At 40.0% G+C, this 18,089-nt stretch overlaps 2 protein-coding genes across 3 annotated transcripts in view; one reads left to right on the top strand and one right to left on the bottom strand.

Annotated features, from left to right (window-relative positions):
- Positions 1 to 4,449, bottom strand: part of GPATCH2 (G-patch domain containing 2) — a 127,100-nt gene extending 122,651 nt beyond the window's left edge. The window contains exon 1 of one of the 2 annotated variants that reach the window (XM_009472941.2): positions 4,198 to 4,449. In XM_009472941.2, the coding sequence (XP_009471216.1) occupies positions 4,198 to 4,253 (56 nt within the window). In that variant the 5' untranslated portion in view covers positions 4,254 to 4,449. The remainder of the gene's footprint in view (positions 1 to 4,197) is intronic. The other variant, XM_087776946.1, reaches the window with a different exon arrangement.
- A 254-nt stretch (positions 4,450 to 4,703) lies between these two features.
- Positions 4,704 to 18,089, top strand: part of SPATA17 (spermatogenesis associated 17) — a 93,160-nt gene continuing 79,774 nt past the window's right edge. The window contains exons 1-3 of the mRNA XM_087776136.1: positions 4,704 to 4,777; positions 11,340 to 11,429; positions 13,507 to 13,588. Of these exons, the coding sequence (XP_087632262.1) occupies positions 4,710 to 4,777; positions 11,340 to 11,429; positions 13,507 to 13,588 (240 nt within the window). The 5' untranslated portion in view covers positions 4,704 to 4,709. The remainder of the gene's footprint in view (positions 4,778 to 11,339; positions 11,430 to 13,506; positions 13,589 to 18,089) is intronic.

The following is an 18,089-nucleotide window of genomic DNA, read 5'->3' as shown; positions in this document are numbered from 1 at the left end:
TAACTGCTTTCACCTACTCCAAAACAGTCCACACAGCTTGTGTTCAGCATTACTATTCATATTGAAACTCTTAATGGAAGTAATAGGCACTTGCTTTTTCAGTGAAAAATCAAGTATAATTTTTGTTCACTTCCCACCTAAAGCATATAATAATGTAGAGCTCTGACTGCTCACAAAATATTTAACACACACTTACACACTGACAGGAAAGCTAATTTAGTTGCACAACTTGTAAGGAAAGGCTGTATCTTTTACTAAACCGACAGCTGCATTTATATTTACTTTCTAGTTCTAGACCTTTTCCTGTTAAATAGATATAGGGTTTCTTGCAGCTAAAGTTACACTGCATCTGTGTCTCATCAATTCTGAAAAGAACCATGATTTCTGCTGCCTTCACAACCCACCTAGATCACAGGCTAAGAGCACAAGAAAAAAATCAAGTAGTTCCTTGAGCACGGGGATTATAAAACCTGGCTTTCTATAATCTTTTTCCATACGGATTCTCTGATGTCTCATAACACAGCTGTACTCACGGTGTACCTTTATCCTCAGACAGGTACTAATTTGAAACCGATTTCTCCACCTCAGAAGTTATTTTCAAAGCCTTAGAAACATTAGTTTTGAGATCTCTGCTTTATTGATGAATGTGACTGACATTTGGATTTAACAGGTGCAAGTATTTGCGAGGGAGTAGCTAATGATAAACCTCACCACCTTGCCTAAAGAATTTACAGATTCAAAATAAGAGAACTACTATGGTTCTTGGGATACACAAAGGGGAAAGCAAAACGGAGCAACACAATTTAGTTAAAAGTACTAAATAGCTAGCAAGAGACTACGGTAGATGAGGAAATAACTAATAAGCCTATGTTACGTAGAAGCTTATAGTATACATCAGAAACAGAAATTGTGCCTAGATTATTTAAACTTGGCTGTCATCAAATGGCCATCACCAAGAGGAGGACATCCAGTTTCATGTCCACACCCATTTATGTCCTTAGGCATTGTCTGCTGGAAAACCAGGTACACAAAGCTACACAACCACCAATACCCCATAGCAACAATCGCTGGGGGGTATAACAGCTAACTATCGATCTACAGAGAATCCCCATACTCCTCCACTTCTGAGGACCCTGCCCAGTGCTTCCTATAAAGACTAAAAGCCAACGCCCTGGCAACACATTCAGAGTAAGTCTGACACGCAGACAAAAGAAACTTAATACAAATGTAATTTTCATATTATAAAATTTAAAAACGTGACAGTGTCAGAACAGAAACCTACAGAAATTAAATGTCAGAAAACATAACTATTTTGAGTTTCGTATAAGATAGTGTGAACAGTTACAAGAATTGAGAACTCTTGACACAAGTCAGGATACTATGGTAGAGCACATCTATATCTGAAAAGGGAAAAACAAGCCCAAAATCCCAGGCTATTTGTCATCTTCAAGGTGTGTCAACTCTCCTTTTTTGCAGTCAGTTATATGTGTATATAAATCAGTTTCACAAAACAATAGAAGTATAGGGGGAGTTTTAAAAAAAGAAAATTTACAAAAGTCATTGTTCTACAATTAAAGACATAATTACTACACTTGCTGGAAACTTCTTTCGACAAGTTTTGGAATTTCCTTACACTTGTCCTATACAATAAAAAGTTACTAGCATTTGAGGAATGACAGCATTTTATTAGCTGATTATGTCGCTGATCCCCTTAAAAATTAGGGCCAGTCAAACTTGCAATAAGTACATCTGACTTTTCTACAACTGCTGCTTATCTAAGAAGGCACAACAAATACTATCAATTCTACTCATATTTAACAGTGAGAAAGTATTCAGTATAGAGTAACGGTATACAGTCAGAAAGATGCTGACATGAACTGCATTTAATAAGGCTCTAACACAAATGAATTGGTCAGCCAGAAATGAGATTTGGAGCAATTTATCATGAGAGGTAGCAATTCTTGGAATCCCATTGCTGCCATTCACTGATATGCTTACCCTTTTCGGAAGTATGACTTCATTAATTGTCAAGGTGGAGAATCACATGAACTGTCATATGATGGCAATATGCTATAGCACCAAAGTCATCATCAAAAGAATCAGAGTGCCTAGTAAGTACCCAAAATGCAAACTATTCCTAAATTGTCGCATGTATTCACAATATAAATGAAAAACATTCCACTTCAGAGGAGCTTTACTTCCCAAAATGAACACTTTTACTCTGTGGCTGTTAAGAATCTACTCATTTCTTTAGGGTCTTAACATTTTTAGAAAGCAGTTGTTCTTGATTTTCTACATCAAGTATTAGACATCAAAAAAAAACCATTTTCCTGCATTTCATTCAAATGTGTTTCCTTTAACGGACAGCTTCTGAAATAACTTATGTATAAGGATAACAAAAGGGAGTGGCTCTGAGGAATAGGCAGATTTTTAACAGATCTTCCTTCAGAAATGCTAAACTTGCTAGTTAGTCCTATAGATAAGATTTCAATAATTCTCTCTGTACTGAATTCCTCTGGGTAGTGTATTTGCACAAGCAAAATCATTACTGTCTGATGACAACTACAGAAGAATATGCAAATTCCCACACCTCGTGCTGCTGAACACTATTTTTAAAGCCTCTGGAACTAAATTAGTTTATGTGGACACAAAATAGTAAAATTTAAAGACAAATGACAGGTTAAGTATATAATGAAAACTTTCTCGGAGTACAGATACAAGTTTGGAATGTCTTAGGCAATGTTTCTACTGCATGCAGCATTAGTACTGAAATAAAAATACCTCTGCCACTAGAGCACACCTCATTCTCTGAAGTGTTCTGAATTACACCAACAAAAGCAAAGTTACATTTACACCAGGCAAATTCACATGCCTAGCAATACCAGCAAACTTCTGCTAGCAAATATACATCATCTGGGCAAATAAAATCCCTCTTTGAAAGTTTTCTCATTCAGAAAAATGCAAAGAAGCCATGAAAACACCCACAGGAAAAAAGTGGTGGCATCAGCAGAAGTGGAGAAGGAATGGAGTTTCCTATGTAAGAAAATTCAGTGCTAAGCCTTTCTCTTCCTCTTCTTCCCCATACCCAGAAAAGAAACAAAGAAAAACATAAAAGAAAATCTATCTCAGATCTAGGAACTCTGTCGGCAGGTATCTGTATACATAACATAGCCTCAAGGCCTCAAATTATCAACATTCAAGAAAAAAAACACAAACAAAACCGCACCACGCTCCTCTCCACTTCCATTACTAAAAGTGAAATGAACTAGAAGTTAATACACATTGGTTCATACCTAACATATCACAGGATACTTAACATTTCATGAAGGAAATGAAAGGCTTCCCAGATGGTTGGTTGGGATGTCTCACTTCCATCGAGTCTCTCCACTACCACTCTTTATATCTCCATGGCCTATTAACAAAGTTCACTTTTCCCTTTTCCTATTCTGTTACTCAGTTTCCCCTCTATCACAGTTCTACAATAAAAACAAGATGGTCTTTGGGGTCACTATGCTAGTATATGGAATTATATAGAACAGTAAATCTGTGAACTATCTTGCAGTAGAACTACCCATACTTTCCTTGCTCATTGGCTATAGCTGCACTTGTTGATTCTTGGTTTGCAAGAAAAAAAGCTTCAGAGCAGCAACCACACCAACTGGTTGTTTCTGTAGCACACACTGCAAAGGGTTTAAGCCTTAGGGGGTCTACGACAAGTAGACAAACCCAAACATACACAAAAAACTTAATAACCTTTTGACTAAAGTTTTGTCTTATCATTTGCTTGCTGTCCTTTTTTAGCAACGAGAAGTTTCTTCCTCCAGCCCACCGCTTGCTTACAAGCGCGGCGAGCCATTGGGACGTGCCAGTGGCACCTGCCAGGCCTCCAACCCCTTTCCCCCGAAGGCCTTGAGCGCAGAGGAAAGCACCGATCTCTCTCCCCCCACATAAGCGGCCCCCCCAGGCCGGCAAAGGCCTGGCAGCCCGCCGGGCAGCAGGCAGGGCCGGCCGGAGCGGGGGCAGCACTTGCCCCCACGCTTCCAAGCCCCCCACACGGCGCGGAGATGGTGTTTCCGATCCTCTCCCCCAAATACCGGCACCGGCCAAGCGAAAGGGCAGGGGGCGACGGAGGCGGCCCTGCCGAGGGGCCTCGGCGCCCCCCGGTCCCCCCACCGCGCCCCCCAGGCCTGGGCTTACCAGCTCTTTCTCGCCGCCTGAGCTCGGGTCGGGGTAGGCTCAGCGACCCGGAACATGAACCCGGCGCCTCCCCCGGCCGCTCCCCGGGGAGGCTGGCGCCACTTCGCAGAGACTGGGCCAAGGGGGGACGGGGCGGGGGACGGCGGCAGCGCCGGGGGCCGCGGGCGAGGGCCGGGAGGTGAGGACGCGGGCGGCCAGCGCTGCTCCTCAGTCCCCCATGATGAGAGCCCGGAAGCAGCTGCGGCACCGGGAGGAAGCCAGGCGCGACCATCTCTCCTCTTCCCCTCCCTCTTCGGACCGCTGCCCAGGGGCGCCGCATCCCCTTCTGCACACCCCGCCTTGGCCCTTCTTCTGCCCCGATCCCTCTCCGCGGGGCTCCCGCTGCCGGCGGAGCCCCGCGGTTCCCTGCCGGCAGGGCTGCGGTGGGGAGTGCCACCCCCGCGGCTCTGCGGAGTGGTACGGCCCCGTTGCCATGGTGGCGGCGTCGGGAGGGCGGGAAGGAGGGAGGGAGCATGGCCGCCCTGGCCCGGCTTCAGGCGAGGCTATCGGGACTGCGGGAGGAGTATTTCCATAGGAACAGGTAACCGCGTCGTGCCGGTGGTGTGGCGGGACGCATCTCCTCATGCTGGGCTGGGGCTCGCGGGGCGGGCAGCCCCCGGTCTCCCCCCGCAACGAGATGGCGGCACTCCCGCTGAAACCGGTTTAGCTTTAAAAGCCCTCCCGAGAGCACCCCCTTCCCCCGCAAACATCGCCGGAGCGATCTGAGGAGACCTGATAGCAGCAGCACGGTTTCTTTAAGGTGTCCGTTTATGCCCTGAAAGTAGTCAGTGTCCCGCTCTTCCCCCGCCCCCTGCTAATTTTGAGGGAAAAGGAGCCTCTGGAAACTCCTGGGAGGCGCTGAGCTTCGCGAGCTCGGCCCCGTCCCCGCCCCAGGAGCCGGCCCCCCGCTCCCACCCCAGGAGCCGGCCTCCTCCCGCCTGAGGAGGCGGCCTCCCGGTCCCGGCGCAGCTCTTCCCAGGGGCTCACTCCTGCTGAGGTCCGCGGCGGGGCACGCAAGCCGTGAGCCCCTCCTCTCGTCCCTCCAATCTGTAACTTTTAGTGGGCGTCTAGTTCACCCTGTTGAAAGGCTCCACTTTTTTTCTTTCAGTTAATTGACAGAGAACCCCCCAGCTTCTGAGCGAGTTGACGTTTATTATCCACGCTGTTTAAAATTGAGCTTCGTTTCTAAATTAGATTATGCAGCTTCAGTTTCTAGCATCTGGGACGTGTTTTGTCTTTTTCGACTAACTTAAGGAGATGTTTATTCTACCAAAGATTCAAAACGTCCCAGGTAGAGAGCGGCGGGCTGATCGACCAGATCGCCTGCTGCCCTTCTCTTCACCGGGTGGGACAGTTCGTGCTGCTGAGTTTTCTGACTGCTGAGATGGTGGTGGCCAACTTTTGCCAGCTCAGATTTTAGGAAATAAAATGTTTTAAGACCTATTTTCATATTGCATTGATTTGTCCTGTAAACCCCTTTATTCAACCGTATTGCTGCTGCTGCTGTACATGTAATGCTAATACTCAAACAGGAAAAAAACTGCATATTTAGCATAGTTGTAGGGGGTTTTTGTCTTTACTAATTAATGAATCATTTGTTTTAGAATCCAATTACAACATCATTAGCATGAATAACAAAGCTCCTGAACATCGCTAAAACTTACACCGAGTTCAAGTCCTGCCTGCATATAAAGTGTTGTGTTTTCCTGTTCTTTCCCTGAACTTTAGCTCGTACTCTTGTGGCTGTACACACAGCAGTTCACTAAACGAGCATCAGTTACAGAAGACTATGCTTGTATATCACATATTTCAGGTTCGAAAGAGCAGGCTGAGCCAGACATGGAAAACCATTGGAGGGCAGCATGCTTGATGTTTGGGGATTTGTTTTTTGGCAGAGCTTTCAAAAAATGAATTGTTTCCCTTTTAAGAATAGGCTATAATCCATTAGCTTCTTGAAATTCAGATTTTCAGCTGAGAATTTAAATGAGAGGCTTCAAATAGTCCAGCTCAGCAACTGAAGGGCTGATCAGTAATCTGATATTTGTTCTTTAGGGTGAAAATCTTGAACTACTTCAACACAGCTGTCAGTAAAATCTTGAAACAAATCAGAATATCTTGTTTAGAGATTTTGGTAGATCCTTATTTAAATTTTAAACTTAAAAGGTAAGTTTGGGGCATTAAAGTGTATCAAATTTGCAGTGGTCTTTGAAGTATTTCTGAAGCATTTGTATTTTGAAGTCAGACAACGGCTTTAATTTCCCTTCCAGAACTATACTTTATCTACATAATGTAATAGATCTGTTAAAATTGCCAAATCTGGGATGCTGTGAGCACATGAGTCAGTGTAATCTGTGCAGTCACTCATCATCCACAAATAACTTGAGGGCATTCAGATAAAAATACATGATAGTGTAAAAAAAAGTGGTTACTTACTCTATAAAGTCAGTATTCTGCCGTGAAATACCAGATTCTCCAAAAGATTTGAGTTGATCTGAAGTATCAGAAAGTGCAGAAGAGTTTAGATTACCAAGTATTTACCTTTTTTTGCATGAGTTGCCCTGTTTGCAAATACCTCCAAGGGTAAGACCTGAAGGATTTAGTTCCATGTGTGTCAAGCACTTTTTAAGACAAAATAAAAATATTTCTTTCTTCACCTATCTATCAAGACCTAAAAGCAGAATTCTGTAGAACTTCTAGAACACACAGACCCTCCAGAGCAGCTTGACTTAAAGCAACCCTGGTGAAAACTAAGTACTTGTGGTAGGTTGACCCTGGCTGGATGCCAGGTGCCCACCAAAGCCGGTCTATCACTCCCCCTCCTCAGCTGGACAGGCGAGAGAAAATATACTGAAAAGCTTGTGGGTCGAGATAAGGACAGGGAGAGATCACTCACCAATTACCATCCTGGGCAAAACAGACTCGACTTGGGGAAAATTAATTTAATTTATTGCCAATCAAATCAGAGCAGGTTGATGAGAAATAAAAATGAAATCCTAAAACACCTTCCCCTCACGCCTCCCTTCTTCCTGGGTTTAACTTTACTCTGGATTTCTCTACCTCCTTCCCCCCAGTGGTGCACGGGGACAGGGAATGGGGGTTGCGGTCAGTTCATCACACGTTATCTCTGCTGCTCCTTCCTCCTCAGGGGGAGGACTCCTCACACTCTTCCCCTGCTCCAGCGTGGGGTCCCTCCCATGGGAGACAGTCCTCCATGAACTTCTCCAATGTGAGTGCTTCCCATGGGCTGCAGTTTTTCAAAATCTGTGCCAGCGTGGGTCCCTTCCATGGGGTGCAGTCCTTCAGGAACAGACTGCTCCAGCGTGGGTCCCCCGCGGGGTCACAAGTTCTGCCAGCAGACCTGCTCCAACGCGGGCTCCTCTCTCCACGGGTCCACAGGCCCTGCCAGAAGCCCTCTCCAGCACGGGCTTCCCATGGGGTCACAGCCTCCTTTGGGCATCCACCTGCTCTGGTGTGGGGTCCTCCACAGGCTGCAGCTGGATATTTGCTCCACTGTGGACCTCCATGGGCTGCAGGGGGACAGCCTGCCTCACCATGGTCTTCACCGGGCGCTGCAGGGGAATCTCTGCTCTGGCGCTTGGAGCACCTCCTCCCCTCCTTCTTCACCAACCTTGGTGTCTGCAGAGTTGTTCCTTTCACATATTCTCACTCCTCTCTTCTGAGTGCTGCTAGTGTTGTGCAGTTTTTTTCCCCCCTTCTTAAACATGTTATCACAGAGGCGCTACCACTGTCACTGATGGGCTCAGCCTTGGCCAGCAGCGGGTCCGTCTTGGAGCGAGCTGACATTGGCTCCATCAGACATAGGGGAAGCTTTCAGCAGCTTTTCACAGAAGCCACCGCTGTAGCTCCCCCGCTACGAAAACCTTGCCATGCAAACCCAATACGGTACTCTTGCTAGCAGTTACTGCTGCAGGAGGAATAGAGTAATTGAAGTGCCTTAAAGTAAATCCCCAAATTAGAAAACTTTCTTTATCTTTCAAAATGCACTTGCTATTTAAGGACTTTACACCTGTTCCATTAAAAATTAGGGGAGGCTGATGATTGTAGTATCTTGCCTGTTGGTTGTGGTTAGACAGGTTTACCTGATCTTAATAACATTTTTCTGATCTTAATAATGTTCCTGTCATGCTTTATGCAGAACTCTGTTTATGTCAGAGGTATGAGGTCTTCTAAACTGACTGTGTCTTTTTAGGGAAAGCACCTTTCTAGGGAAGGACTTGCCCAATGATGGCACAATGCAAAAAAGCCATAAGCCTGCACCTTGAGAAATACCCTGTCAGGATAAGCATTAGAATATACAGGATCTGTTAGTGCATTCTCTTATTTTAAGTGTTAAACAATTTTATCACTTACTCATTCCAGAACCTAATTTTATTTGGTGTAACATCTGTATGTCAGATGCTGACCTTGAGTATGACTTGTTAACATTCAGTAAAGTCTTTGAGAAGTATCTGTGACTCTAAAAGCTTAATTCAAACAGTGTGACAACTGTGCACTCTGATCAGAAGGGCAGACACAAGCAACTTATACCCCAAACCACTTCTTCTGCTGGCAAAGCCAGTTGAAAGTGTTTGTGGAACTATACTGTAAGAAAAACAAGTCTGTTGTTAGTCTGCTTCAATAAACTTTACAAAGACTTCTAAACTGACTCAGCCAGGCAAGACAGAATGCCAACTAAAAAACCTAACAAGGAGTAATAGAGGAGAAGGCTGCTGCTCTTCTAGAAGCAGATTATTGCTGTTGCCAAGTGGGTAGGACTGGTTTTGGAGCTGTCGCCTCTGTCACGACCAGTCCCACATCCCCTTCATTTCCAGGCTGTAATCGTGGCTGCCTGTCCAGGGCCAAATCGCTCATACCCTTTTAATCAAAATCATTTACCTCTAGGTAAAAGTATTCTGGAGGTGTCTGCTTCCTATGAAGTCTAGGAAGCTGCACAAGAAAGGAACAAGGAAACTCTCTAGCATAAATGCCAACTTCGATGTCGACTTATTTTGTGGTCTTAGATAAAAAAGTCTGTTTTCCACAGTTTCCAGGTACTGGACAGGTCTAATGCATGTCAGATGACGATTAAAATGCATGCCCACTTAATGTGATTTGAGAACACATGCTGCACCAGATGACATAAAATGAATGGAGCTAATGCTTCTTGATCTCTGGTAGCAAATCTGTGTTTCATTTTTCAAGAAATATAATAAGGATAATCCTAATTTATCAGATAAAATTTAATCTTGTTGGTGTTTACCGAGGCAATTAATATTGACACAACACTTTGTTAGGAGAGCTAGCTAATATCAACTAGTTAAGAAAAGTAACCGGTAGTAACCTAATCATTCTTTTGTGGCAGGTGTAACAAATTTAACTATTTGGTAAATATATTCCTAATAAAAATGGGATAGCAAAAAATCCATGAAAACATAATTTTAAGTTCAAAGACTTGACAGTTATGGACATTTTGAAACAAACAGAAAAGTAAATAAAAGCCAGAAGTGATCTCATAGCTGGGTTCTACCCCTCAGCGTTGAAACTCATCATAGTAATGATTTCTTCCTGAATTCTTCGAAAAGTCTCTTCCAGATTCATATATTTCTTTAATCTCTTTTAGATTCATGGTTTTCCTTACATGACTTTTTGTTTTGACACAAACACTATTCTCCTAATAGACAGTCACAGAAAGAAGGCAAGCAAGGACTATCTCTTGGAATTATTTTCTGACTTTCTGATGAGGTTCTTTTACTTGTGCTTCTTTCCTACTTGTGCACATGCCTTTTCCTTGTACTATGTCATCTGACACAAAGCTTTGACAGCTAATAGCTCTTGAAAATCTCCTTGAAGTCATCAATTCTCCACCTACATCTGTCTTGCATCTTCAGCTGCCTTACCAGTATCTCTTTCTAGATAACATTTCTTCTCATGTAACTTAAAAACAAATTCTTCATCTTTCACTGTATCCTCCCTTTTTCATTAGTTCCTCTAGCATCTATATTAATCAGTGCTGCAACCCTAGCATATTTTCTAATTCTTTTGTTTCCTTTTGTTCCCTCCTTGCCTCTCTGCAGCACATGCCAATATGCTGCCAGTTTAATTTCTACATTATCTCCAAAATCCATGTCTTCAAATTCCCATTGTGCAAAGTTTTGTCAAGGCTCAATAAGCTGTTGCATTGACTGCTAAAGATGTAAAAGATTCCCATGGTCATCCCTTTCGAATCTATCCAGATTGCTAACACCATTCGTTTCCAATTCCTGACTTCCTTTTAAGCAACAGTAAGACTTCGGATCCTGACATTCCAGGCCTTCTAAAATTTGGAAATTTCCACATCTAGTTTCTTTCCTGTGATTTCATTGTTCTAACTCATAATAGTTTTAACTTACATTTGTATCTCACTTCCCTTCAGTCACCTCTTCTGCTTTTTCGTATTTCTCCTCTTTAAATTCCTTCCTAAGAAATTAGCTAAAAAGTCTAAATCCTCTAATTTCACCCTGTAAGATCAGTTCGTATTTATTAAAAAATCTACAGACAAAGAGTGTATCTGTCACCGTTATTGATGCTATCACTGTTCAGGTAATAAACAAATAAAATATTTTGTATCAGTCATAAAACAATGTATTTGAACCAGATCTCACCCTTAATATATGCTTATTAATTCAATTGATATTTATCATGATAACATTGACCACAGTTAATGTATTTAATATTCATGCAGATATACAATTTTATACACAGCTACAGATTTTTGTTATAATTCTGGCCTAATTATCATTAAAGCATTATCCATATATTTCACCTACAATGGAAGAAGTCCTGACATGTTGACATAGATATTCAGTATTGTATGGGAATAAGAAGCACACTCTCCCAAACCTTACATCACCTACAAGTTGCGATACGCTTTATCTTTGTTATCTTCATCATATGCAACTAGATTATATTGTTCTTCACTATGACTGAATTATGTAGAATTAAAAAGTGAAAAACCTGGTAAAAAAGATCATTAACTGCAACAGTTAAGATATATTTAGAAGACACTTTCTGCTTTGCTACTAAATTACCATGCTGACAAGTATTACTGCTTTTTATATTTTCAGATCTGTAGATGAAGACAGAAAAATAGAGTACAAAGCTGCTGTCAAACTCCAGAGCTGGTTTAGAGGATGCAGAGTCCGAGCCTATCTGAGGTAGTATATTAAGCCTATTTTAATCTGTATTTCAATCTTGATTTTTTTCCCCAAAATTTCTCATGGTATTACTTGATTTTAATAAAATGGGAGCATTTGGAAAAAAAATAACCATTATTCTGCTTTTAAATAGAATTAAATATATGCCATGCCACTGTAAGAAATAGTAATCTTTTATTTTCAGAACTGCATAAAATTAAAATGGCAGGATGCTAATAAGTAGCATGGAAATAATCCATCTTCAGAACAGTTACACAGTATTGTTTAAGAAATCTTGGCATGACTGGAGAAAAAAAAGATGTCCCTCAGATATGCTGTTTGCAGACTTTTCTTATCTTTGTTGTTGTGGATGTTACAGAAAAATTGGCTAGTGAGTATATGGTAACTGAACTCTTATTGTAGAAAATTAAATTCTACTGCTGGATTTGACCAGGTCAAGATTTAAAAAAATCTTTCTTTACATAATTTTCTTCATTTATAAAACAGAGATCATGTACAATTACTTTGTTCTGTAAAATGACATACCAACATTGATACATTTTTTTTGGAAACACTATGGTTGGTCCCTTCTCCCAGGAGACCCTCCTCCTTTTTTTATGATCATAAGCCAAGTTGGTCAAACTCATATGCTTGAATTTCTGTATCTGCATAAAAATTAAGGCTCTGAGGGATAGGGATTGTTACATCTTCTAGGTTGACCTCTTGCCTGTAGCAAATCATTTTCTATCATCCAGACATACTGTATCAAGCCTAAAGAATTATTAGGTTAAATAACATTAATCACTTAATGGCCAATATTTTCCTTATAAAAAGATAGGCTACAGCCATTGTGTGCACTTGTTAAAAACTGGTAATCTGTCTTCCATTGCTGGTTCAAGTGTGTTGTCACAAGACGCAGCCATCACATGCAAGTGTTCAGTAGGAAAACGTGGTATTTCAGCCCTCCAAGGAATATCAGCTATGTCATCAATGTCAAAAGCCCCTACAGACTGAGGATTTGTTAGTGCCCCTCTGTTTCCAGCACATGAGTAACAACAGCATGCTGCAGAAGAAAGTGAAAACCCAAGCATCTTTGCCAATCTATTCTGTAGGAAAATGCTCTTCCAAATGCATGTTTGTATTTAGTAATGACCAATATAAGAACAATGTAATTGTAATAAGTGTGTAAGAAGAACTAAATCAGCTAAGTGTAGAAGAGGATTTTCTCTGCAACTGTATACGGAATGATCCTGCTCAGTGTCCTCTTTCCAAAGATGGATGTGGTGTCTGACTTAGGAGCACAAGCTCAATATAGCCAGTTGTCAGTGTTCTGAATTACCCTCTCATTTAGATCCTTTGAATTACTTGCTGGAAAAGACTGCCTTCACTGAGTGACGCTAGCTGTACTGCAAGGCTTCTAAATTTGATGTCCATAGTTAGGTGACATGAATGCTCCCCTATATAGCTTTTTCTAGGCCGTCCCAAAGTAATGATTACAGTATTTTCTGCAAAATTAATGTGAGACATCAGTTAAGGAATTTTTAGTAGAATAATAATGTATATATAGTAAAGACAGAGTAAAGATTTACTAACAATTAAGCTAGGTGTAATTTTATAAAACCGAAAAACTAGCCTAAAAATTCCAGATATCTGTGGGTTTTGTCAAATACTTAAAAACTGCAAAGCTGTGAAAATGCTGCATGTGACTGAAAAAATTCTGAACTAGTCATATATGTTGGTTAAAACCATTCATGAAAATACAATCATCTGTCATGCAAATTACATTTGAAAGGCTATTTCATTAAACTTTTGTAATGATAACTGAAATAGTATATAGATAAGTTCACAGTACCCCTTTTTTTCCAAAAGCAAAGTATATGTGTATCTATAAATATAGGTATATATTGGTTTATAAGTGTGTATGTGTGTGCATACGTATATATGCATACATATATATGTATAAAGTATGTTTGCAGTGGCCATCTGTTTGGAATAAGTATGGATAATATGCTATACATTATTTTTAATATTAGGAAAAAATAAAGTTATATTGTAATGTCTCAAATAATCATTAGTTTGTTAATATATTTCATTTTAGATATCTGAACAAAATGGTGATTTTTATACAGAAGTGGTGGAGAGGTTATCAAAGCAGAAGATACTTCAGAAGAATGGTGGAGGTAGAAAACGAATTTTAAAAATTCTGTTTGGTTATTTATAGAATACATCTGAAGTAATTAATTCACTCATCTTGAAACGAAAAAGCTGAAACTTGATCCTTTATACACACAGACACGTACTTAACTTTACTATCATGAAAAGCACCATTAATTTCAGTAAGCCTACTCATAATGGTCAAGTTAAGTCAGTGTTTAAGTGTTTGCAGCTCTGGAGTATTAGTCCCCAGATCAGCAATGAGATCTGCTCATGCAGAAGCCTGCCTGCATGATGCTAATTGCAGGATTGGAGCTTTTCAAGATGCTTTTTTTGCTTGCAGAACTTTTAATTCTGAAAATAAAATAAGCCAATGTATCTACGCATTGCTGTTCTATGTTTTAGTGGTTTAAATTTCTTACTTAATGAACCTTGAAGTATTTGAGGTTTTGCCTTAAGGCACACAGCTGATCACAGTCAATCTAATTCCCTTGATGGACTTGAAGATAGCAAAAGTGTATGATAGCACACAAGCTAAAACCTCTGTTAACAGGTTTAGGAGATTAAGAAGAAACTAATTTGCCTTTAACATAAAACAATCAAGTCTTTAATATGTAGTTTACTTCATTAATTTATCAATTTATGTTAATACTTTACAATAGTTTTAAACTTGTTAGTCGTTTATTCTTGAATAATTTTGTTAAATTGTTGTGTTTCAGTCAAAACAGACAAGTCAAGCAAAAGCAAAAAAACCGAACCATAGTAACTCATATATTACAGGCTAAAGTCCATACCTCCTACTAAACTATATTTTCAAGTAACAGGACTTGTGTGCCTGAAAGCTTGTCTATTTTTCCCCAAAGTCTATCAGTAATCTAATTAAAGATTTTATCTCTTCCAACTTTCCTGGCTTAACTAATAAATTATGAGTCATCCTTTCAGGCTATGGCTTTCAGTCTACCTTCTAAAACACTGATTTTTAAATACAGGGAAGATAGCTGCAAGGAGCCATCTTTTGGCCACTCCATGTTCAAATGCTAATTTCTTCATTGATAGTAATCAGTTTCCTATTTTTAACAGAATGATGTCTCTTCAGAGACTTATTTTTATATATAAGGTTGTAAAAACAGTGGTGCCCAGATAAGATACAAAATGAACACATCACCACCATGCCTACTGTCCATTGCACTGTTCTGAGCGGTTCCCTGTAGGTGAGATGGCAAGATAATTCTTCCCAGAGGGCCAGCCTGCAACGGCATTTGGAATTGGTGCCCAGTGACAGGATGAGAGGCAGTGGGCACAAACTGAAATACAGGAAATTCCACTCAAAGATAAGAAAGAACTTTTTTTACTGTGGGGGTGATCAAATACTAGAATGGGTTGCCCAGAGAGTGCAAGCTGTGCTTGTGGAGTCTCCATCCTTGGAGGCAGTCAAAACCGAACTGAATGAGGCTCTGCACAACTTGCTTTTATTGACCCTGCTTTGAGCAATGGTTTGGAGCTCCAGAGGTCCGTGCCAACCTCAATTGTTCCATGCATCTATGAAATTGGAGGTCTTTTACCTCCTCTCCTTATTACTTCTTTTTTCTTTTGCCCTCTCTTCTTAAAAAATACTGACAGTTACATTTTCAGATAAAGTCTTTAAAATTAGCCCAAATTTCCTGTAATAACCAAGGTGACATAGTTAGCATCATAAACTCCCCTCAGCTTTCCATTCTTGAAATATATTTCTGAAAATAAAAATAATTAAAAAAAGACTTTAACCAATAAAGCCTGGTTCATATGTTGTTCTTCAAGCAGCATAAATGACAATCCCTTGCCAAGTCTGAAGCCTGTGGAATAACGTAGGACAAAAAATTGTGCAAGCCCACATTTAATACACACATTCTAAATCAGACCATGAATTCAGGATACCAGTACTTATCCAATATTAGCCAGGGCTCTAGGAGAAACAGAATCTCATCAGCAAGCTTACAAATTGTAGAGCAATCAGCATAGAAAGCCATCTTTTTCCCTCAAATGCTTCATTTTGCGCTTGCCATCTCTTTGATTGGAGAGGACTAAATAGCCTGATTGAAAGCCAGCCTGAAAGCCATGGAAGTAGCAGGTAAAAAGGCACCTCTTTCTCCCTTTAGACTGCTATATTCAGTATTGTATGTTTTGGGGTGGACTTAAATATAAAGTTCATGTTCATTCCCTATATTCATTGTTATACTATCTTTACTTGATCAATGGCTGAATTTGGAATATTTTAAAAATCTTCTCAGCAGTTTACCGCAACTTTTAATTTAAAGGATCAGTTAATGTTTGCATTGAACTCTTGTTAATAACTGTTGTAATTACTCTTCATTATGAAACACAATGATACATTTGACATGATAGTTCCTTAAATACAAAAAAAATTGGTCACTTTAAAATTTGTCCGCTGACAATGATTGGATTGGTATCTGCTGCCAGCAAACAAGGCAAAGCATATGCACAAAATACCCATGATTACTTGACAATAAATCATTTTAATGATTATATTCAAAATTGTGAAATGTGAGTGGTACTGATGCGGAAAATAACAAAGGCTGAGGCTCATCAGATTGGCTGTCCATATGTGCATCACTACTACTATTTCATTTGTTACTCTTCTAGTGCCTCTTCCTTTGATACATTAAGTTAAAAAAAGATATTGATGGTATTTACATGACTAAAGTTACATGCTGTTCTATATTCCAAATATAGATGCTTTGGTATAAAGCTTTGTTTCCTAATGTTAATCTCAAGCTAAAATTAAGAGCGGTGCTCCTATGGTTTTCTTAATAACTTAGTTACGCTGGTTGTACTGGACTCTGAAAGTCTTGCATGACTTGCAGGAAAGTATGAATTTTAAAACCAGACAAACAGCAGAACATGAATCAAACTGTACATTAATGTTTCTTTTTACAATATTTCTTGAAGCCAAGAAATCACTTGTTAAGGACAAATGGAATTGTAAAATTTCATTGTTATATGAAGTCAGCATGCATGATGGCCATATTTTCAGCTCACTTTGGAAAGAGATGCAATTGAAAAAAGTGAATATTTCATGTGATGTAGTTTGACACTACCCTAAATAGTTTAGCTTCAACTCAGTAACCAGTTTTATATAATCCCGGTCTAATAGGAATTAGGCAAATGCCTATTTGCTCTATAACAACAACAACAAAAAAAAAGCCTGTTCCCAACTTAGACCATGTATTGGTTCCTTCTCTCAATCTGCTGTCAATCAAATTTCTGGTTCTCCTTTGAATTTGTCACTTTGTATTAACTGTTTAAAGAAAAAGAAAACACCAATCAGGATCAGATCACGTTTGCAGGTGATTCCCAAACATGTTTTTAAACAGAAAAGGAGAAAGTAGTACAAGAGTTTATACAAAAAAGGCTTCAAATATATTTTGGAATCATAGATTTAAAGTAAACTAGTAGGGAGACTGGTATATTAACATCAGAGACAGATACAAAAAATTCATCGTTCAGAAGTGGAGGTGGTTCATGTCGGTGAGATGGCAAGAAAATTCTTCCCAAAGAGTCAAACTTACAGTGTCACCTTGGAATTGGCACCCAGTGAAAGGATGAGCAGCAATGCAATGGGCACAAGCTGAAATGCAGGAAAGTCTACTTAAGCATAAGAAAGGAGTCTTCTGGACAAGAAGGCCCCAGTTCAGGAAAGAATCTTTTGTTTACTAGGAAAGCACATAAATATACACTGGGGTTGAAGCACTGAATTATGGCTATGCTTTTGTGAATAGGGATGAACACTTTCTCCATCACTTGTAATAGCAGAACTAGTACATATTATTCTAATCAGGATTAGAAAACAGAGGGCAAATCCATTTGCAAAAGAACCTAGATGGTGATACAGGCTTCGGCTTTTGGTGCAAGGATAAGGTTGTAAGACAATTATATGAGCAATTCTGCATTTGGCTGACTTGTGATTTAGAACAACATTGAATAAAAGCAGGAATGTGTAATTTCCTTTTATTTGTGTATGACCTTATTAAGTAGTGGTAGGTAAGGCCTGGATTTGTCACACCTAAGTGAGGTATGCGAGTTAGGACCCTAGTTGCCATTGACTGTCTCTGTAAATAGTAGACAGAGATGCGATTGCAGAGCTCTTCAATATTTTGCCAAGCTCAGAGAGAAAGTGGTCCCACTGTCGTTCAGTATTGATGATATAAAGAGCATAATGATGTTAGGTCTCCAATTTAGGTTCTTCAGTGAAATAGGATGGATTCAGACCTAAGTGCTCACAGCCTTCAAGTATGAGAAGAATAAACAGAAAGGTGTGAGATTGCTTAATTTAATCATTGACCTGACCTGATGATCATTTTTAAGCTTAGGAATTTCCTTAAAAAATGTACTTTATCTATTTGGTGGTGCAGTAGCTCTTACACTCCCTTCCAAAGAAAGAAGAGATAAGCTGCAAAACAAAGTTGTATCAATTTAATCAAACAGTTTAGGAATATACTTAGACCTGGCAACCATTATTTCATTCCAATA

Source organism: Nipponia nippon, unplaced genomic scaffold (genome assembly GCF_047370975.1).
Source record: "Nipponia nippon isolate SJK-2023a ecotype South Korea unplaced genomic scaffold, ASM4737097v1 scaffold_4, whole genome shotgun sequence".
Lineage (NCBI taxonomy): Eukaryota > Metazoa > Chordata > Aves > Pelecaniformes > Threskiornithidae > Nipponia > Nipponia nippon.
This window is presented reverse-complemented; position numbering and strand designations above follow the sequence as displayed.